The following is a 22,550-nucleotide window of genomic DNA, read 5'->3' as shown; positions in this document are numbered from 1 at the left end:
TCTTGGCCCATATATATTTCTTATGTTGACTGCCATCTAGTGGCGGAACAAGGGTTGGGGATACATCCTGTGATTATGGGCGAATGCATTTGCGTTATTGCATAAAACAAATAGGACATTGTCATTGGTCAACCATCCCAAATTCAAGCTTTGTGTTCAGTGCTTAAGTATCGCAACACGGGCACTTGATTGGGTGTCTATGGCCTAATATAAAGAAATGGTGTACTGTAGTTCTCATCTTTAACTATGAAAACTACCATTCCCAGAATCCGGTTCCGGTTTCACCAACAGTCACGTGATAATTAACAATGGCTCCCCTCTCTTGATGTAGGCAGCCCAGTGACATTAAATGATACTGTATTCATTGTTTTTAAAATATTAGCCACTGAACACGATTTGGAGCTACGATGCAGAAGATCAAGTCTCTTATGGCCCGACAGGTGAATGAACAAAGTGTGATTGTCTAAACATGTGAAGCATATGTCTTTGGCTGAAGCTAACAAGCAAATGACGCTGTGCCAACATGCTAGTTTGACAGTTCATCTCCAGGTAGATCAGATTGCACAACATCCAACAGAACAGCCATATCTTTCAGTGGATTTACGACAATCTTCGGATATTGCGATGCCTATTTAGATGTTCTTCATTGTCGCACTATGTTATCCGTCTGAGATTACCTACAATAACAAGACCCACGCAATCAGAATGGGGGCGGTTGGGGAAGTTCTCATCTTGCAATGTAACGTTAGACCTGCTGCTTGTCTGGTCGTTTGTTTCAGAAATCTTGTTTTTCATCTAAATTGACCTAGATTACTGCTGCAGTTTGCTGTCATTCTTTGTTGACAAAGCAAGCACCACTGAAATGTTGTTCACTACCCTACAGACTTGAAGCAGTTTCAGTGTTTAGGTGTTCATTTAGTCTATTTCTCTTTTAAAGTGGGATTTTTTTTCTTTATAGGGCCTGAAAAGTCCTCAAGAAAGCATGTCAGACCTCAGTCCTGTGGAAAACCTGAGGATTCCAAGCAAGGTAAGCTATCAGATATTGTTTATTAATTGTTGTTTTCCTGAACAAACCACAACATCCTGTATGATCCTATATTCTACGAAAAAAATACTTATTTGAAAGGGGAGAATTCAGAGTAGACCAACCACAACTTGGATGTGAACGCACTTTCCAAGACCAGTGACTTTGGCATACAATCTGAGAAATGTTGACAACTGTAATAATACTAATGTGTGTATGCTAATAAAGCTTGATAATAAGTATGTATAATGAAGCTTGATTACAATAATAGGGTTATTCATCATATTGTAAACAAGGTGTAATATCCCATCGTAAAGTATATGGGATATTATAGTACATCCATTTATATCAGATATAAAAAGTTTACTTTTATGTCAGTATTAAGTAAACAGTAAACATGATGCTGTAGCTTCTATATTTTTTTGTCTTTCATTTTATTTGAGTGACTAATCAATATGCACTTATTCTTATACAAATATGTACAATATAATAATAACCTGTTCATTCAAATAGTTTTCATTATTCAATGTTCTTAAGATATCACTCACTAATGGATTTGTCCCTTATTCCAAAATGATGATCATCCTCATTTGTGCTATTATGTAAGAAAGCAACCCTATTACCTTTATGTTATACCTATTAAATTGTTGCGGTTGGCTTAGGTGTAACTATACATTTGAGCGGGTGATTAATATGTGAGTCTTTGTAACTTTAACCTTGCTGTGCACAGCTCTTAAAGAAAGTCCACATGCCGTCAAATCACATCGCCTTCTAATATACAACCATTGGCTCCGAAAAACCACTCATCAGTCATGTTTAGTGACCACAAAACATTCGTCTTCGTCCATTTCCAGAAGTTTAAATTGTAACCAGAGTAGCCAGACCAGGGGTAACTGCACCAATGGTCTGCATAATGAACTGACTTTGTCGCTCCAGGGTAGCGGCCTGCCGGCAGTAGATTATCCTGACTTCTTCAACCGCACTGCTCTTTGATTTGCACAGCTGAACGACCTTGGAAGGTGACCAGCACTGTTTATCCTGAGTGCTTGGTCGTGTTCACACAACTCATTCAACTATATCCAATTTCTCTGTGTTTTCTCAAGTGGGTTTATGTGTGCAGCTCTCAGACCAATGTAAAGAAGTCACCTTGAGCATTTAATTCAGTTGTCTTAAGCGTATTGTGTGTGTCTATTAATTTATATGCACACCTACATCTCTTCAGGCATAATTAATGCATATTTCTTTTGTTCAATGATCAACTCTTGTTTCTTGAGAGGGGCGCAATATTTTGTTAATATTAAGCCACACTTGCTGTATATGCATATCGTAATAGATTGTTAAGAAGTTGCAGACTTCACGTCTTTTTGCCTAGTTTGATCATAGAGCCTTTTAACCTGGTATGAGTGTGTCTCTAGTCAGAGAGCCCCAAGCAGCCGTCTGTTATCTAGATAGTCACACTAAAACTCTTTCAACCCATTGCATTGCCTATTTTTTTTTAATCCAGAAATATATACTTTGTGTCTGACAGTCTGGGAGAGTGCTGTCACACCTGCTATTAATGCTTGCCTCCAGGGATCGCTTGTGTTCCGATTTTTCACGGCTCACCTATTGAAGTATATGCTATACTTAGCAGCACTTTGGCTTTAGCAGCTATATACAAACTAGAAAGAAAAACTTTTACTTCTGTTGTGGCTAACGTTTGTTATTATTTTCAGATTTCTCCTTTTCTCCTTTTCTCTCCTTTTTCTCCTCCTTTTCATTTTTTCAACAGCTTGGGTAGTAGTTATTATAAAAAAGCACAGGCATAGGCTACATCGTTTAATTGGTTGAAATAGTGAGTTCCTGCTTATCTTGGGAATGAATGGAATGCTTCCTGGAATGCGGTGGATGATAGATAAGTACTCATACTGAAAATGTACCATGCAAACATCTTTTGCATGAGGGACCACCTCCAAATGTAGGACTATTGCGATCATATCTTGCTAAGATGGAATGACCCAGGATGTGTTTTAATATCAAATGTGAACCTAGGTTTCAATTTTTTTAATATCTCAAAGTTGGAAGAGAGCGCAGCTCCTTTTTAAGTCTTTTCAGTCTTTTCAGTATTTTCTTCTTTCTTTTTCTTATCATAAAGCAATGATTTAACTTTTTCCATTTGATCAAACTTTATTGGATTTCTGTCCATTAGTTTGTCTTTGTTTTTGTACGTTTAGTTTTATTACTCTTCTAGACCTCACTGTTGCTGCTGGCTACTTTATTTGTTTTGTTATAAAAAAAGTGTGTGTGTGTGTGTGTGTGTGTGTGTGTGTGTGTGTGTGTGTGTGTGTGTGTGTGTGTGTGTGTGTGTGTGTGTGTGTGTGTGTGTGTGTGTGTGTGTGTGTGTGTGTGTGGATGCGCACACGCACACAAACTGCCTTTGCGCCTTGTCATCTCAGTGTTGTGCAAATACATTTTCATCAGATATTTTTATAGCATTTGACAGGCCTATACCATTCATTTAGATGGAGCCAGGGGTGTAAAAAACCTCTATATATCCATGCCCCCTTTTGTAGATACTACAATGCTACAGGGGCTGATGCCTATTGACTGCCAATACTGTTGCATGGATGAGAGCAAACCAACAAAAACAACCAATGGCTTTAAGCAAGTCTTTTTATGGAAGTAGCCTCTTTTTGGCTTGCCGATGGCTATCAGGCCAATGCGGCCAAACTGGATATGCATGTGTCATAGGCATAGCAGTGGCTTCTTACTAACTCTAAAGTCTTCTTACTAACTTGTCATTATACGAAGGAAGTTGTGCACACAGCTTCATTTAACTCACAGCTACTCATTTGTGTCAAATGATAAAGTGCTGTGTCGCGGGACAGATTGGATACACAAGAGGAGACGATCCCCAGGGGCATCTTAGATGGCGGCCTTCATGGAAGACCCACGGTTCCTCTGTCCTGTAAGTGTGGACTGGGAAACACCGGTTCTCGTCTCTTCTCTGCGACTTCTCAGTGACACACTGTGTCATGCGGGTGTGACTTGATAAATGTTAGGAAGGCTAAACTATAGACTTTTGAAAAAGCACGACCAATAGATTATCTGTCCCAAATGATTAATGTGTTTAAAAAAATTGACTGCTCTTCTCCGTAGGGAGGTCCGCATGTGATGACTGCTTGTAGGGGATAAAATAATTGATGTGTGCACATAATAAGTATTGAGGGTGTGTGTGTGTGTGTGTGCATGCCAGAGAGCAATAAATGAAACATTTCGCTGACTGAAGTGCTGTTTGCGTTGAGGGAAGAGTTACAATCTACCCAAGTCAGTAAATATGTAGTTAAGCCTCAAGCCTTTTCAACTGCTCAAATAACGAGATGTATCTGAGATGTACCTCACAGGTAGGGAGATGTACCTGGGAATCAGTAGAGAGAGGGAGAGCATTGTGTACTTGGGAGGCTGTGTCTCATTCTGCGTGTGTGTGTGCGTGTGTGTGTGTGTGTGTGTGTGTGTGTGTGTGTGTGTGTGTGTGTGTGTGTGTGTAATCTATTGAGATGTACCTGGGAATCAGTAGAGAGAGGGAGAGCATTGTGTACTTGGGAGGCTGCGTCTCATTCTGCGTTTGTGTGTGTGTGTGTGTGTGTGTGTGTGTGTGTGTGTGTGTGTGTGTGTGTGTGTGTGTGTGTGCCTCTGTATTGTGTATTGCTCAATAATCCCCCTACAGGGATGGTTGTTTGTTTTCCACCAAGCGAATGGAAGGTTTGATGTTCAACAGCAAATTAGCTTAATTAGCTTGTGATCATGAACGTGTGGTTGTGAACAATGAAAATAACATCTCCTCATGGATCTGTTTAACCGCCCCCGCGAAGGTTCCAACCTCTTTCCTGAGAAGGAATTTGTCTTGACCCAGTTTGTGTGACCTTTTGTGTATCTATGTGGGGATCCTCTGAACACGTAGAAGGGGAGGCTCCACGGTGTTTAGAAAGCCGTTTAATGGGTCTGCTCCTTTCATGTTCCAGGCCACGAAAGGTAGACTTCTCTTCACTAGTTTAGTCTACCACGTATGCCCTGGCACATAAAAGGAACAGGTCCATAATAATAACCTGCAATGATAACTCAGTGAAATGTTTTTTTTTTAAGGCTCCCTGTGTGTTTGTATTCATGTTTCCCATAACCTTAGCCAGAGCCGTGCATGCTATGCAGAACTTGGAAGGCCTGTTTTATCTGAGTTATTCAGGCTAGCTAAAGGCAACTAGGGTGTTGTAGAAGGTGGGAGCTGTTGGCTCGATTTAGAAGCATGGGGAGAGATGTTACAGCATTTGCTGGGATGCTCACATAAGCCCACAATGTCTGTGTGGATACAAAACTCTAGAACCTGGAGGTTTATTTTTGGTGTGAATAAAAATGTTTATGTTCCATCTTGAAAGCAGGACTACTCTCATACTAAGGAAGCCTTGTTGTTTTTTTTTTTTAAATCTTTTAGACCACATTGAAGCTCTGCCGTAACCAAGGGCGACTTGGAACCGAATGCCACTGATGTTCACGCAGCTCTCCTTGCGGGATATTGTAGTTCTGCTTTTTTGCATTAAAAAAATCCAAACTTTGTAAGTTTGGATTTTTTGTGTAACGCGACTTTGCAGCAGTGGTCTCTGCAGGCTCTGATTGAGGCAGGGATAAGATACGCACTGTGTGAGCTTATTCCCACTTTAGTGCCAGCTGAACCTTTAGGAACAGTGCAAGGATCCATCCTTGGTTCTGCCTGATTCACTTTTAAGAAAACATCACAGGCTGAGCAGGCTTCCATCATCCCTGTGGTGGTGCTTTCATGATGCCAGTGACAGTAGGTCATGTTACTACCCTCCTCTAGCACTAGGTGTCACTATCGCCCTTTCTTCTGCATGCAGTCTCTCCATCAGGGCCTTATCTCTGTGTGATTTGGGACAAAATAGTACAAAAGATGTTCCTTTGTTTAATGAGCTAACAAAAATATGTTATTATTATACCACCATCTCACTAGAAGCCCAAATCCAGCTCAGGCAGGTGTCTGAGCTGTCTGACAGGTGTCTGATATACTGCCGTTCAACAAAATCCTGAAAGTTTGCTTTCGTCCTGGTTCCAGACTGGTTGAGCGAGCTCCCCACTGACATAAAAAGCAATCTCTATCATTTGCTTCTAAAGGGTAGCACTTTAAACAGTTTGCTCATCTGATCAATTGAATGTACCGGAAATTCTTGGAATTTATGGGTAGCATCTTCATGGTTGAACGGCGTTTGTTAAGTAAGTTGCTTTGGTTTAAACTTAAAGCTAAATATATGAAATGCATATGTCAAGATCTTACCGTGGTCTGCGGGGCATTGGGCGGGGGACGGGACGGGACGAAGAGCTTGCACCCTTCCACATGTGTCAGGAATGTAATTCGCCTCAAAGCGGCAGAAATATCACAGGGTCCCGACTCTTGCCACCTATTCGCCGTCGGGAGCACCGGCAGCCCGCAGGGACCATGCTATGGTCACATCCCCACATCCGCACATCCTCCTCCTCTTCCTCCCGTCCGCCATTGTGTCTCAGGTCCCTGGGAGGACAACTGTGATTAACCCCTTGATTAGTGGCTGATGAGAACACATCGGGATATTAGGCGCTCCATAAATATTCATCAGCCGTCACACGTGTGTGTGTGTGTGTGTGTGTGTGTGTGTGTGTGTGTGTGTGTGTGTGTGTGTGTGTGTGTGTGTGTGTGTGTGTGTGTGTGTGTGTGTGTGTGTGTGTGTGTGTGTGTGTGTGTGTGCGCGAGAGACCATCAAACGAATGAATGATATCCACAGCGGAAATAATTGCCACTCATCGGTCTATTTAACCCGATCCCACCTTTCCTCCCTCCCTCCTCTTCCTCTTCCTTTCTATGCTTTTGTTTTCCCCGAGGGTGTGTATTCTCTGCTGTTGTGTATCCACAGATGTGCTTTTTGTTGTTGTTGTTACTGCTGTTCACAATAACACAGAAGCTTGATGTTGCACCGCCTCTCGTCCTCCTTGTTAATTGCACCGCGTTCAAATAGCACTTGAGACATGCAGGCACTTTGATCCTGAGGACGCGTTTGGATGACACACGAGTGTAAAGGCATACCGCAGATAGATTTCACCTTTTCTATGTTTTTCTCCTCTATTTCAAAGACAGAATTGTAACCTTATAGTATTTTCTTTCATTTTATGTGCATGTTGTTTTTTTTGTTTGTTTTTTTACACAGAATGAGTGCAAAGTTGTTTTAAGGGTGGGTGGACAGGATGAGCTGGGGCTGTGTATAAGTTGGTTATAAGTTGTTTTCACGTTATCCTTCAAAGTGAATTTTGATCAAAGTCACCACCACAACCTTGGATGAAATCAGTGATCACAGGCAGTCCCCGATGTCGCCTTGGAGAGAGAGAGAGAGAGAGAGAGAGAGAGAGAGAGAGAGAGAGAGAGAGAGAGAGAGAGAGAGAGAGAGAGAGAGAGAGAGAGAGAGAGAGAGAGAGAGAGAGAGAGAGAGAGAGAGAGAGAGAGAGAGAGAGAGAGAGAGAGAGAGAGAGAGAGAGAGAGAGGGGGGGTCTGTTTGACTCAAGTAGGGGGGTAGAAAGTGCATTTAACTGCATTTTCATTTCCCAGCATCTCCCTGTCTCTTCCCCCCTGACCTACCCACTCACTGGAGACCCCTTTCTGCCAACTCTTTATTGCACCCCACCCACCCCCACCCCCCCTCCCCTTTACCAGTCCTTTCATTCGCTTTAATTTCAATTAGTATTCGCTTCATAATCAATCACGGTGATGTGAGGTGATTGTTTAATCTAATGAAGGGGGGGGGGGGTTGAAGAGCAGGGGGCGTATGTTTGTTGCCAGGACAACAAATTTGATAATGATGCAACTTTTTTTTTTATTAATGTGGCAGTGACTGAGACTTCTGCTTTTGAAATGATAAACTACAGCAGGAGACAAACAAACAAAAGGAAATACCTTTTGGTGAAACAAACACTTCATGAACAAGAACTATTCATGGTTAGCCAGCTGTCCAGACTCAGGCTAGTAGTATTTACTTTAAAAAACGTATGAACAGGCTGTGCTGCAAAGCTCAAGAAATATAGATCATATAAGCAGTTATTCTTGGTTCTAGGGCCTCGTTTTTAAAACTTCCCGGGACGGGATAAACATCTCGTTTTGCGCATTACGCTAAAAGGGCTTGAAAGTGTTTTAACGCCACAAATTGGAACCCAAGCCGCGCTGGTCGGTGTGGCTGTTGGTGTTCACGGCCTGCATGATCCCGCTCAGCTTTGTTTTGTCGTTGCGCTTTTCGTTGCACTCGGTCAGCAATTGTGTGGAATCAATCATCTCACCGAGACGGCGCGCCCGCGTATAGTGCTAAGTCAGTGTTGTCAACATGTGGCCAAATATTGCTGCTTCATTATGCTCCACCGGAACAATGTGTGGGAAGAGCGTGGGATGGAGGGGGTGGCGGCGGTGGCGGCGGCGGCGGCGGTGGTGGTGGTGGTTGCAGGGTTTAGAAACTCTTGATCTTGAAGAGCTCCGTGGCACCGGCGAGGCCCCTGGGAAGGATCTAGGCCCTGATCAATAACTCTCTGATGTTGCCCAGGGTTGTTCCAGAGAGTTCTCCTTGCTCTTGTCGTCTACTGCTTTTTTTTTCCCTCCCCCTCCTTTCCCCCCCACGCTTATCTCCTCCAACACCCAGATTAACCCCCCAACAAGCATCGGGCAAAGAAGATGCAATTGGCTGTTAAATCCCTTGTTAAATGGTTTTATATTACATTTCTTTTTCATTCAAACACTTTGTTTCTCTCGCCGTCTCTCCCCGAAGCCTCTCGTTCACTCGCTCTAATTCTGTTATGTTATACTCTTGTTCTCTACCCCCCCCCCCCCCACCCCCCCCCCCCCCCGTCTCTCTGGCACTTCTCAAGAACATACCCTTTAACTTTCTTTTACAAACTTTTCTTATCGATTTGTTTGTTTCCCTGCGTTTGTTTCCATCGAGGACCACTTTGGAAATGAGTGTTTAAGTAATGCTTTTAAGTGCTATCCTCCAATTGCATATTTGATACTCCTTGGAGTTTTTTGTACTTTTAAATGCCTAGCAAAAATCGAAATAAAAAAAACGGAATTCAGTACGTTTTTCCCACACGCGAGACGTGGTGGCTCCGTCGTTCGTCGCCGTGCGTCATCCTACCCATAATGCATCTGTGTATGTGAGCGATGCGGGTGGGAGGGGCAGCCAAGGAGAATCAAGGTGGTTTGTCTTGTCTTCTTGTTAATGGTGTTCCCGGGTTCTCCCACTAACTCCCAGGGACCCACATGTCCGCGTCTCTCTCTATCTCCTCTCACCTCCTCTTGTGCTGCTCCTGCAGGAGGAGCTGCGGGAGCTGAGGGAGCAGCCCATCGACCCCCAGGCGGAGCAGGAGATGATCGAGAGCATCGCCGAGGTGTACTACTCCTGTGACTCCTTCGACATGGTGAAGCACGAGCTGGAGGTGAGAGCAGGGGCCTCCTCAGACCCACTTTCTAGTCGTGTTTTGCTTTTTTCTTCTTCCCACCCTTTTTCTCCACGAAACAATTTAATTTGGCGAGCACAAACACAGCCCTGATTTGATTACGCTGCGGGGCGGTGCTTGGTTTTAATCTTTACAGACTCAAAAGTGATGACTGCAGTGCTCAACTAAAAGCCTTGTATACTACATAATCACTTTGTGTGTGTGTGTGTGTGTGTGTGTGTGTGTGTGTGTGTGTGTGTGTGTGTGTGTGTGTGTGTGTGTGTGTGTGTGTGTGTGTGTGTGTGTGTGTGTGTTCATGAGGAAGGGGGTCAGTCGGAAGTGGGCAAGGGGGGGCAACAAAACAAACAAATAGGCCTACCGGAATTAATACTTATGTCACGGTTAACGTAACGCAGATGGCCAGGCATCGAGGTGCACCTTACGAAACCCATGGCCCTACCCGGGGTGGGGTTTGGGGAGGCTTCTCATGACATGCTCCGACGCTATGCGTGCGCACGCCTTTCCTCGCGCGTAGCCTCCACTTCCGCCCTGATGGATTGCGTCCGCCCGACAGGAGAACGGTGTGAAAATTCATTAGATTCATCCCGGTATCACCGTGCCATCTGAAATGAGTCTCTCAGTCAAGGGGAAAGTAATTACCCATCATTCTTTGGCCCTGCGGCTGGTAATAAGTTTCCACCAGCCCGCTACCGTCGGGGCGGGTTTGTTTACTTTCCACCTGATAACGTCGTCCTCCTCCTCCTTGTTGTTGATTAATTTGACTGATGAGGCATCAAAGCGTGTGTGGCTTTTTTTTTTCCCTTTTTTCTTTTTGATTTTCAAATTGAGGTGCGCTCACGCTGTTATTCAAAGGAAATACGAACTGCGTTTATGCCGCCCGCGAGACCGTCTCCACAATTTTCTCAACTATCTATCGTGATATCTGTCACACACTAGGTGCTGCTCATTATTATTTCTGCATCATCTCAAACGGCAAACCGTCTCAGAATTTTGGGCGGAATCATCAGTGAATGCTTCAATATGCCATATTTGGGCTGTGTCTCAGTCTACTATTCTTGAAAACCCCATTAAAGCTGTAACTTTCTTGGAAATTTTGGGTTGAGTCATTCAGGCTCTCTGTGTGTGTGTGTGTGTGTGTGTGTGTGTGTGTGTGTGTGTGTGTGTGTGTGTGTGTGTGTGTGTGTGTGTGTGTGTGTGTGTGTGTGTGTGTGTGTGTGTGTGTGTGTGTGTGTGAGGGTTCCACCAATGCAATGTCGTCACGGCGTGGCCGTTTACATAACATGCTATCCGTGTGTTTTTCAGAAACTTCCCCCTGAGCTGGACCTGCAGGAGCTGGAGGATCACAGAGACACGCTGAAGAGACAACAGGCCGCCGTGAGTTCCCTGCTCCCATTGCACCGCTCCGCTCACGTAAACACACTTTCTCACCTCCACGTCACCCAGGGACGGTGTGCAGAATTGCCGCCAGGTTGTGCTTAGATGTTCACATGTTGGCGCCGGATCATTCATTTGATTATGTTTGGTTAAAGGGAAAAAGCGGTCTGGATGATCAAACCATCGTAACTGCCTCTCCTGGCGACCAATATCATCAATAAACAATAATGCATGAATGTATGAATGCATGAAAAGCATGGATGTAAACGATAGCAGTATAGGCATTTGGTCCTTGTGTTAAGACATTTTCCAAATTCAATTAAATTCAATTTTATTCATATAGCCCTTTATCACCATTATTTTTATGACACCCCCCTGACCCAAGCCCCCACAAGGGCAAAAAAAAAAGAATAATTAAAATACCATTTTATGGCAATTTCATTGTTAGGTGGTCCACAAACTACTGATGAGAGCATTGATTCCAAGAGACAAAAGTGCCATATTGCCAATGTCTACATCCGTGGCACGCGGCCGCACGCTAGACGCTCTAAGGCAGAATGGGTCAGAGGAAAGAATAACTAAATGTTCACGGATATTTTAAGGCTCTTCAATTGACTTGGCTTAACCACACCAACCTTGGTGCATGGTGTGGTGCTGTGCATGGTGCATACCATCGGGCTTGCCGGTGGGTCAAGGGCCTTGCTCGATAGGTTCCCATGCGTCCAGTACCGCACTGTTCCACTGTGTGGAAGGGCATCTTTATTTAAAACCCAAAACCCCCACCAACCCCCCCGCCTTTGCTGTTGCCTGGCTTTAGGGACGAGAAAGAGGCCCTCTGTGGCTCCATAGTGGACATCATACTGTGGGCTGCCCACAACCACTGGGCCTCAGAGCCTGGCAGCACGACCCGTGCTATTAATAATTGATGGATAGGACATTGGAGAGAGCTGCTGCTTTTTGTTACCTCAACCTCCCATTCCCCCACCATGCCTAGTAACGCTCTCAGCGTCTGCTCCACTCCCCTGTCACACTTCTCATCTTCCTATACGCCCATATTTTCTTTCTTATCCTCCCACTCAATCCCAGGGAATAATTCTCTCTCTGTCTCAGTCTGTCTCTCTCTCTCTCACATGAATATACATATATGTATGTATGTATGTATGCATGCCTCACTGCTTATCTGCCTCTTTATCCGCGCTCTGTGGCATGCCGGTCTTATCTTACTCCCTCTACCTCAACAAAGTCCCCCTCCCTCCTCGCCTACCCCGACCACCCCCATCCCCACCACTCTCACTCAAAGAGGCGGTGGTGGCGGACCAGTAAGTTGTTGCGCCGTGGGAGAGAACAGGTTTCATCAATCCTGATGGAAGGGCTTTCATTTTCAATTGATAGTAAATTGATTCATCCCCAAGCGTCTTAACGTGTCACCCTAAAGGGATCGTTGAAGGACAGCTAGACGGACACCCCGAGCTAATTGCAGACAACGCGGCAAACTGCGTGCCGTGGGCTGAATCAGTGGACACGTCCACCCACTTGCCCGCACGCTTGCACGCTCTCTCTCCGTCACACACACACACACACACACACACACACACACACACACACACACACACACACACACACACACACACACACACACACACACACACACACACACACACACACACACACACACACCTCCATGTGTGAAGCTCGAGCCCCCCTCATTTGCGATGGGTGATAATCAGGTCACTATCACTGTGAAGCCTTGCCCACACACTGCTCCTCCCGACACCGTCAAAGGCTTCTCGAAACGACGTGGAGCCCCGCCAACAATCTTTGGCTGTGCTGTGTGAGCCCAGTTTGCGCATTCCTACATATGTAATGTATGCGTGCGCAAGGCTTTGTGGATATGCTCCTATCTCCGTCGGCCACACCGCTGACAGCCCCGCTGGTATTCCTGCCAGAGGTATCTATAAATGAATGACGCTTATGGCAGGAACCAGCAGCATACCCCAGCCCCCCAGCACCACACAGAGGCATTGCACTGGGGCTGGGGCATGAGCTGTCTCTGGTGGGGAAGGAGGAGAGGCATGAACGCTGCGTTCTCCAGCCACCCCGGCGGCCTAATTAGCACCCCTGAATAGTCCCGGTACTGGCCTGTCATCTGGCTAATTGCCTCATCTTGTTGCGTGTCTATGGGACCCCCGGGTGAACACTTTCAGGTTTTCGATGTGTGTGTACCTTTGTGTTTGTGTGATTGACGTGTAGGGCCATGGGGAGCCTGCATCCTTTCATGTGTGTCAATGCTTTCACCCTCACACACACACATGTGCAGATACACACAGGCATGTGCTCCCGCAGACACGCATACGCACACACACGTACACACATTCGTACACACACACACACACACACACACAGGCGCACACACACAGGTACAGACACGCACACAGGCACACACACACACACACACACACACACACACACACACACACACACACACACACACACACACACACACACACACACACACACAGGTGCGCACAAGTGCACAGGTGCACACACGCGAGCAGAGACACACACACACACACACACAGATTAGAGAGGCTTGACACCTGTGGAGTGTAGGTGGGTAGACTCACAGCATGTATCGTAATCCTCAGCAGGTTTGAAACTCAAACAGTTAAATACAGCTAGACTAACACCCAGCATGTTTCTGTCATGTCTTCAGATGCTTTTATTTTTGGTCAGTCCGTGCGTATGCACTGATATTGTCAATTATTTTTATTAATGTATCATATAGTATTTTTGCTTGTACTTTTCGTTTTCCCCCGCATTTAATTATATTTTCGTCATTGTGAGCTGTTTAACAGGCACGTTTTATTAGCCTTTTCTACAGAAATCGATGAAATATTTTTAAAATATATTTTTACATCCAAATCGAATCAGTTCTACTTCTCCTACATTGTTGTCTATGCTGGCAGGCTTGACATTCCAACCAGTATTATCAAAACATCTTTCTGCTCCCCCTCACATTAATGCCGGCTGGTTGTCCCCTGAAATGTGGAACACACTTTTTGCCCTGCTGCCCTATCCCGCTGGAACTGGGTTATGTTGCAGGATATTTGTGCACCTTTTCTTTGATAGCTTTGATAGTAGCGATTATAACCATTTTCTGGGGAACATTTCCAAAAAAAAAAATCTGACATGATATTTCTCTTCACATTGCCTGCTGCAAGGCTTACCCAACGTACTGCTGATCCTTGTCTGGCTGTTAAACCAGTTCCTGTCTTGTGCAGTGGATGGTATGATGGTGGTACTCTGTATATATTGGTCGCATGCTCGCTCAAACATTACCTCACTCAAACACTTACTACCTCACTCACTTGCTTGTTCACTCACACACTCGCACGTTCACTCACACACTCGCACACTCACTCAGTCACTCAGTCTTGTGTTGTGTGAATAAGAATTAAGACAGTGTGTACAACAATGAATGAACATTATAGATCAGTTTGACAGGTTGAGTATTTAACAAACAGAACAATCTCAAAGACTTCCACTGTTACTTCATTACTAAATGTTTTATGAACCAATTTCCTCTGCCACAAATTAATTTATAGGTCATTGGGATGAGGCCAATGTTTTTATCTTATTTCTTAATTAGGCAATGTGTTACCGGTCTCCTAATCAAACATCTCCCTCGATTAACAAATGAGGAGGCACTTGCCAAACAGTCCATAGGGTTTATTGCTCTGACCATTTGCTAAATGCGTTGTTTGTCTTGCTTGCAGCCAATATAGTGAGTTAATGGTGAAGTGTGTTTTCAATGTAAAACACTATCTTGGTTAATACATTAATATAATATATACATTTAGCTTTTTTGCTTCCTTTCTGTTGATTAATGGAAACCATTTGACTAATGGAAAACTAATTAGCTGAGTAATGGAAATAATCATCCTGGCTTCTTGGTTTTATTTCGGGGGGGTAACTCCTACATGATGTACACATCACCTGCAGGGGTCTTTGTGACCATACAGCTCCTTTGATACCCGAGGCCATTTATGTGTACTGTCCAGCCTACTGACGAGGAAGCATTGCTTCCATTGCTTTGGTCTTGAATTTTACCAACAGGTGGCGCTACCGGTTTGGTTTTTGAGTTATGTTGTAAGGTGGGGCAAAGACATAACAGTTTGTCAGCCAGCCAACACACAAGGATGGGATGAATATGAAATCCTCCATTGTTGTTTCATCACATTTTAGCTGTGTGAACCCTATCACACCAACACACACCCACACACATACTGACACACATGCTCAGTCCCTCACACATGCACACTCATAAGTGCACACATATATTGAATTATAAGCAGTGTTTTCTGGCAAACTGCTTTCACCATCTGCTCCCAGCTTTACATAGTGAAATTCTTATCCTCACTGCATGCATGTCTCCAAACAGAAGTTCATTCAAGCTGTGTATGTTTGTGTGTGTGAGTGTGCCTGTGTGTGTGTGTGTGTGTGTGGCATTCCCGTGGCGAGATAAAGTTGGTGACGTTTCTTGCATAAGATGATGTGCGCTTCGGCTGCAAGTGACTACTAACAAGCCTTTCCTTATCTGCCCCAGACAGGTCAGTTACCCGGACACAAAGAGTTTTTATATGTTTTCGGTATTTGCATTTAATCTCATTAAAACAGGATAGACACGCCGGGCTAAATGAGGTGCTTTGGAATATGATTAAAACCCTATACTTCTCCCGTCTTTCTGTTCTTATGTATGAAGGGGCACAAAAGTCAGCGCTGAATATGAATATATATTTATGCAAGACAACATTGTTTTACATCCACACTTTTTTAAGCTAGAGCGATTCAATGGCTGCTTAGAGAGAGGAGGAGGTCGTGTTGGGGTTTAGCGTGCCAAAAATATTTTATCCCGAAAATGTAAGACCCACTGCATAAGACATAAACTATTAACCAAATGCTTTGCCCTTGCTTTTCCCAGTATTTTGTGCAATTATATATTTTGTAATCATAAAATGCTGCAGCTTCACCAAAGGAGCCCAGCTGTAATGGGTGCCTTCTCCGGGAACAGTGTGATGTTGATTTGCAGTAAATGGTGGAGAATTAACAGCAGCTCCGCCCACTGTTTGACCTAATTGGTTGCTCAGCACTGCCTCGATGGCATCCTCTATTAATTTTGGCCTTTTTTTTTTTACACTGGCCTTTTGTGTACTTTGCTGTTAACCTTTCCCCCTTACAGTGAAATGTGCGCCTTCACAATCGCACTGTTGGACTACTCTTTTCACAGCTTCAGTGGAAAGGTTAACCGTCAGGAAACTTTTGATTCATTCATTGACTGAAGTAAAACATGGCACAATGATACATTGTCCCATGGGTTCGACAGAGACTACAGTAACACAGAAAAGGCTTTGAAATCGATGGTTGGGAAAGTGAAAAGTCAATGGGGTTAAAACAAGGGTCAGTTTTACTGAAAGAAAGTGCAGCTCTTATTCACTGGAGGAACATTTAAAGGATAATCAAACGGAAAAGACAAGAAGAGGGTCCACGGTGTCTCTGTATCCGGAGGTTTTTACAGTGTCTTTGTATCCGAGGGTTTTAAGTTTCTCTGTATCAGTGTTTTGAAGTTGTAAAAGCAAGTATAAATGGGTGACATTTTGTCTGTGTTTACCTGTGTTCCCCACAGGGCCCATTTGTTGCCCCCTTAGTTCAACAAATGGGCCCCTCGCCTTCTTTTAACCGTCTCTCTTGTTTTCTCCATCTTCCAGGTGTCCAAGAAAGTTGCCGATCTCATCCTAGAGAAACAACCGGCATACGTCAAGGTTTGTATTTTTTTTAAAATAAAGTTTACACCTTTTGGGTTCTCCCTCCAACCAACGTGCTCCTTGCTACTGCGGCCGTTTGTTTTTAACAAAGTACGGCACCTCTCCCTCACACGGTGATATGGCTGTGTGCAGACCCGTGGCTCTGCCCATGCCCTCACTTAATGGGTTTCTGTGTTTCAGGACAGAGAATTAGATGAGGTCAGAGTGCTGTCGTCATGGAAATGGGATGTGTGGGCTGTGTTTTTGTGTGTGTGTGTGTGTGTTCGCACAAGGGTAAAGGCAAAATGATATCGTTGTTGTCATTAATGACCCTACTCAGGCCGGGGCCACTAAATATCTTTTCTACGGACTGTGGTGTAGCATTGGCTGGTCTGGGGGGAGATAAATGTGTGTGCGTGCGGGCTCGTGAGTGCCTACATGGCTGCTCTATCAGTCTATTTTGTATTCAGCCCTGCCTGGGTCCATTTCCATTCTGCAACTCTAAGGACCGTAAGTGACACAAAAAACAATTTCAGAAAGTGTACTGAACACAACGATTGTCGACCAGATAAGTACAAACATGCAGTGATGGTAACTTTGTTGTTTTGAAGGCTTCTCTCTTTTTGTGCGGCTCTCTTTCAGTCTTTCTTCACTGCTCGCAGAGGCATTGGTGTCAGGGGCCAGGCATGCATATTGGGTTTAAGTCATCGACACGGTTGATTTATGAGATGTCATGTTTTTATGTTTATGCTTGGAAATATCGTCAGAGAGCTTTTCATGCCATATCCATATCCAGTGTCAATATGCAATAAAAATGCCAACAAGTCTGGCATTTGTCCTTAACTTGTAATCAAGAAGTCTCACATTGAGCTCATTCTCCTCCCAATGATGAACTATCAACCATTACTTTTAGCCTTAAAGTGACTTGATCTTCACTTTAATCGGTTTTCCTGGGGATTTAAATTGCCAGATTCTGCATTCACGCGGCGTTCATGTGGCCTAAACTCGGTGACTGTGCAGGTGTCCCCTTCGGGATGACCACTGCATCATCGCCGCAAAAATTAACTCATCAAAGCAACCACAAGTTGCAGCCCTAATTGCTGTCAATAAACAAGTGGCAGAACATTGATTTTTCCACACCAAAGCAGCATTCCATCACCCCCCTTGTATGGAACAAGCACCGATATATGCCTCTGCTGACTCCAGTGCTCACTTAGTGTGCATGTAGACACTGACATCATGATGGCCAGGGTCTGAACTGTTGAACTGTGCAACGTTAAGACCTATAGTCCTTGGATGGCTTCTTCACCATGTGACTGAGTGGGGGGCCTAGGGGAGTGCAAGCACCACCAGCCGATCTCCCTACTTCTCCACAGGAGAAGCATTACACTTTTTAACTCATCACTGCCGTGAAGCGGTGCCAAAGTGGGCCTACCACCATCATGTGTGCAATACGTTACCCCAGTGCAATATATATGATGGGATCTGCTGTGCGTTTACGTTCTTTTAGTATTTAGTGCTGTTCTTATTTCTAGTGCTTGTGTCACTTAGATTTTCATCGTCTCAACACTGTCCTACTGCTGGCCTATTGCAGAGCTGCTGGCTCTGAAATTTCCTTTGGGTTGAATGAAGTCTTAATCTTATCAGAAGAGGGTTGTTGGTCTGGGGATGGGGGTGGAGGGTGTTGTAGCGTGGGGCCAGGGTAGCCTTAACCCCACGATTCAACCCCCTTTGAGCTGCTGCTGGAGAAATGTTGGGTCAAGGAAGGGTCAAGGTTGTGCATTTGGACCAAGATCATGCAGCTGCTACAATTCCCGAGAATATTTGTATTATTTTCTTCTTGCACCATATTCACATTGCTATTTATCCTTTTATATACTTAATAAATAGCCGTCTTTAAAACAATATCCATATATATTCAACAAATTACCCAAAGAACGATTGCACCACCTCAGAGTGCAAAAACGTATAAAACTAAGTAGGTGACCTTCATGTTGCCCCTCCGTCCTTATCTATCCTAACCAGGGTGTATTGGACACCTTGAGGATTGTCCACAGGATGGTCGGTAAACAGACGAGACAGCAGAGGCCGAGCCCTTCGCTGGTATAACCATTTGAAAGGAATCTGCGCGCTCTGAAAAAACACCAATGCTCCTCTCAACACGAGTGGAAATTAATGAACTCTGACTGCTAGTCTATTAATCTGAAGTGGCACGGCATACGGTCCGCGGCCTGTCCTTTTAGGACCTTTATCTAACACTTCTCGATTGCCCTTTGGTTCCCAATCCAAAGGAATTTGGTATCCTCTATTCTACAGAGGCCGCTGTGGCTCCCAATTAGACGTGCTGCCTCCCGACTCTCCCAGCTCCAGAGTGATGGTGAATTGACTTTGAACGAAGGCGGCATGCACCGTATAAAGTCTGGTAATGCGCTGAGGGGGAAATCACTGTTCTCATCTGCGCCTGCCGGGCATTAAGTGATTTGGAGCATCTGACTTAAAGCGGGACGCTTTGGTAAAATAATGCATTGGCTGTTTCAACCAGAACCTTACGCAAGCACCGGCTCCATCTGGTTGACGTGGCAGCATGGCCCCCTACATCATCAGCCCTATAGCTGTTAACATGCCGCTGGCCCCTATGCCCTAAAGCCACATCGTTAGAATGTGGAGGGGAAGATGAGGATGTGAAGTAGGCGGCCAGTGCATAGTCAATGTGCTGAAAGGTCACAGGGTGCCACTGGATCTGAATACATGAATAGAGAAGCCCAGCACAGAGAAACCTCCACCTGGCTCAACATCGCCTCCTCTCTGCTGACCTTCACGTCACACTGCCCTGGACCTGTCTCTTCACGTGTTCAGAAGGACATGTGAAGTCATTCTCTTTGCTCTGTGCTTTCGCCTCAGTGGTGCTAGCGTTTGTTTCACAGTGTGTGTGTATATGTGTACTGGATGTTTCCTTAGTCATGGGCACCTATGCGTCAATGTCTTTTTAACTCATTTATTTTCCTCCATGCTAAACCTCCCTCTTCCGGTCCCTCCGGTTGCGTACTGTTCTCTCTGCACTAACAAGAGCTGAACTCTCTGAGGTGTGTGTGTGTGTGTGTCAGTGTTCGGCTGTTGTAGCATAGGTCACACACAGGACAGCTAAGAGTTGATGTAAGCAGGTGTGTGTGTGTGTGTGTGTGTGTGTGTGTGTGTGTGTGTGTGTGTGTGTGTGTGTGTGTGTGCGTGTGCGCACAAACCGTAGTGGATTACTTCTTTAAACTTGATGTGCACACATGCTGTGGTGTGCAGGATTAGGGTTGTGATGGATCATGGAGGCAGGGGCACAGCCATTTTGTTGCCACGCCTGTGAGGAAACCAAAACAAGACAAATGGCCCACATTAAAAAAGCATGGGACCAGTTCATTGTGCCTCAAGCTTTTATGTAGTATTTTCTCTTTTGTACAGATTTCTTTTTTTTTCTGCTTATTGCTTATTTTGCTGTCCCCTTGACCCTTGGCAAGGATTAAAAATGTAGTTGGGTCTACTCCCGCCGTGCTTGTGTTGTCGGTTGGTTGGGTTCACAGTGGTTGTATATCGACACTCGGGTCTATTGATCGTTGGGTCCAAGCTCAGCCAGGGAGCAGTGGAAAGGATGTGTGTCAGAGCAGAGCCGATGAGGCGTGTGCATGGTGTCCACTGATGGCTGGTCTTTAAGCTCAGCTTTGAGTATAGTGGTTCCTTGGTGGCAGTGAATCCTGTCCCTTCCAGCATGCACAGCAGGAGCTCTCACCTTGTTTGAATAATCAAACCCTAAACCCAAACCCTTTAAACCAAAACCCAACCCTAAATGGCAAACTGCTACCTAACCCTAAAACCATATATTGACCCAATGTGAGTACAGTGTACCAGTACATGTAAAAACGAGTCTGTCATCGGAAAAATTGCTAACCAATTGGGGATAATAAACATTCAAATGAAAATGCTTTCTTTCTCACGAATTTTCCCTAAACACAAATGACTTCTTCCAAAGTCATCCCTTAGTCTCGAGACCCATCCCCTCCAAGGTTGTTCTCGGAACGCGGCGATATCATCAAACCTTTCCTTATTTGACACTCAGACCCCAAACTAGAATGACAAACGCTCGCGGAGCACAGCCTCGGATTAATGCCCCGTCTGTTGAGTCGTCCCTCTTCAAGCGGCTCCCGGGAATCCAGTAACCCGCGTAATTAGGCGGTTTAGATCATGAGGCGAGATTCCTTTTCAAAGGCCCCCTTCATGTGCTCGTCACCTATCAATGGCCCCGTTCATGCCCGTGTAAACATGGGTGCACAGCGATTGCCGCGGCTCGTATACTTTGACCACACAGCTGTCTAAGATATGACAGTATTACGAGGACGGGGGTCTTTTGTTTGTTGCTCCAACAGCATCAACATAACATGCCCGGAAATGTTTTTTAAGAGAGGAGCGTGTGCTGACCTCAGGCGGTACAGCTGGCACATCAAAACAAGAACTAAGTGAATATAAGCCTGTTGATTTGCGGCTGCACAGGGCTACACAGGGCCACACCAGGAGCCTGGTGTATCTTTGTGACGCAACGTTTGCAAATCTTAGACATAGACGTTAGATATAGGAAAAGATTTGCCTGGGTAAAACGCTAATGCGTCAGGAACGACTGTGTTCATCATTCTGAAGTTTCCTCAGCAGGGGGGCAATGCTAAGAGAATGTTGTTAATGCACATGCTGTGTGTGTGTGTGTGTGTGTGTGTGTGTGTGTGTGTGTGTGTGTGTGTGTGTGTGTGTGTGTGTGTGTGTGTGTGTGTGTGTGTGTGTGTGTGTGTGTGTGTGTGGCATTGTGCACAGCGGATTATTTGTGTGCAGTGGCGCTCAAGATGTGTTTTTCGACTGCTATCCGTCATTCGTTAAATCCCTCTTTCCGGCAGTAGCACACACAAACCTTCAGCTTATACAATATTCATATTTATGACATTTGGGGGATGCGTTTATCAAAAGAGTCTTAAATTGCATACTGGTTCAATTTGATAGCGGTTGGGCCCCAGTGGGAATCAAAACCTCTCACATTCGCCTGTCATGTCGAGTTTATTGACCATGTCCATTAATTTAGTCATTACAGTAATAACAGTTGGGCCACTGTTGCTAATATGGGTTTGTTGGACAATCAATCGGAAAATGGTAATTCACCTTCGTGAGTTTGGGAGATGTCCAGCGTTTCCCTTGGACAGATGTCCCAAAGCCCTAAGGGAATACCTGCTGCCCGGGCATGACTTTCTGGGCACCAGAATCAAGGTCGTCAACATTTATTCACTTCAGGGGGAAGGAAACTCCACACTGAGCAAGCAAACCCTCCTCCCCAGGGTCTCCGACCACAGAGCACACCGGGACCACATAACGGCCGAAGTGGAGTAATACACTCGCACCTGCAAGACCACACTTAAACAAGAGGCCAGGTGCCCAGCAGAGGAGCACTTCCATTCCACTCAATCCAACTCTCCTGAGGGGAGCTATAGATTACAAGCCAAAACTGTCGACCGGTATTCAATCTTTTCCAAATGTTTTATCATAATAATACAGTGATTTGGGTTCTGACACTATCTGTGTGTGGCAGAGGAAAGATATTTTCCCCCTGGTCCACGACAGCGACGCTGTGCAAACAGTAGGACTGGGCGTGCTGGGGTTCAGCTGGCTAACGTTGTCTATTGTGCTTTTGCAGGAACTGGAGAGAGTGACTGCGCTTCAAACCAATTTACAGCTAGCAGCTGTCATCTGCACGAATGCAAGGAGGTGATTCACGTTATTTTGTTGTACTCACTCTCTCATAGCCGAGCCCATCTAATTGTCATGCC

At 45.0% G+C, this 22,550-nt stretch overlaps 1 protein-coding gene across 1 annotated transcript in view; it reads left to right on the top strand.

The window, feature by feature from the left end:
* Positions 1 to 306: 306 nt before the first annotated feature.
* Positions 307 to 22,550, top strand: part of vps50 (VPS50 EARP/GARPII complex subunit) — a 102,576-nt gene continuing 80,332 nt past the window's right edge. Inside the window, exons 1-6 of the mRNA XM_084484927.1 lie at positions 307 to 440; positions 959 to 1,027; positions 9,389 to 9,511; positions 10,835 to 10,906; positions 16,672 to 16,725; positions 22,418 to 22,488. Coding sequence (XP_084341053.1) covers positions 408 to 440; positions 959 to 1,027; positions 9,389 to 9,511; positions 10,835 to 10,906; positions 16,672 to 16,725; positions 22,418 to 22,488 — 422 coding nt within the window. The 5' untranslated portion in view covers positions 307 to 407. The remainder of the gene's footprint in view (positions 441 to 958; positions 1,028 to 9,388; positions 9,512 to 10,834; positions 10,907 to 16,671; positions 16,726 to 22,417; positions 22,489 to 22,550) is intronic.

The sequence above is a fragment of the Micromesistius poutassou genome, assembly GCF_964030765.1.
Source record: "Micromesistius poutassou genome assembly, chromosome: 20".
In the NCBI taxonomy this organism is placed as follows: domain Eukaryota; kingdom Metazoa; phylum Chordata; class Actinopteri; order Gadiformes; family Gadidae; genus Micromesistius; species Micromesistius poutassou.
The sequence above is the reverse complement of the archived record's forward strand: the minus strand, read 5'-3'. Positions and strand labels throughout refer to the sequence as shown.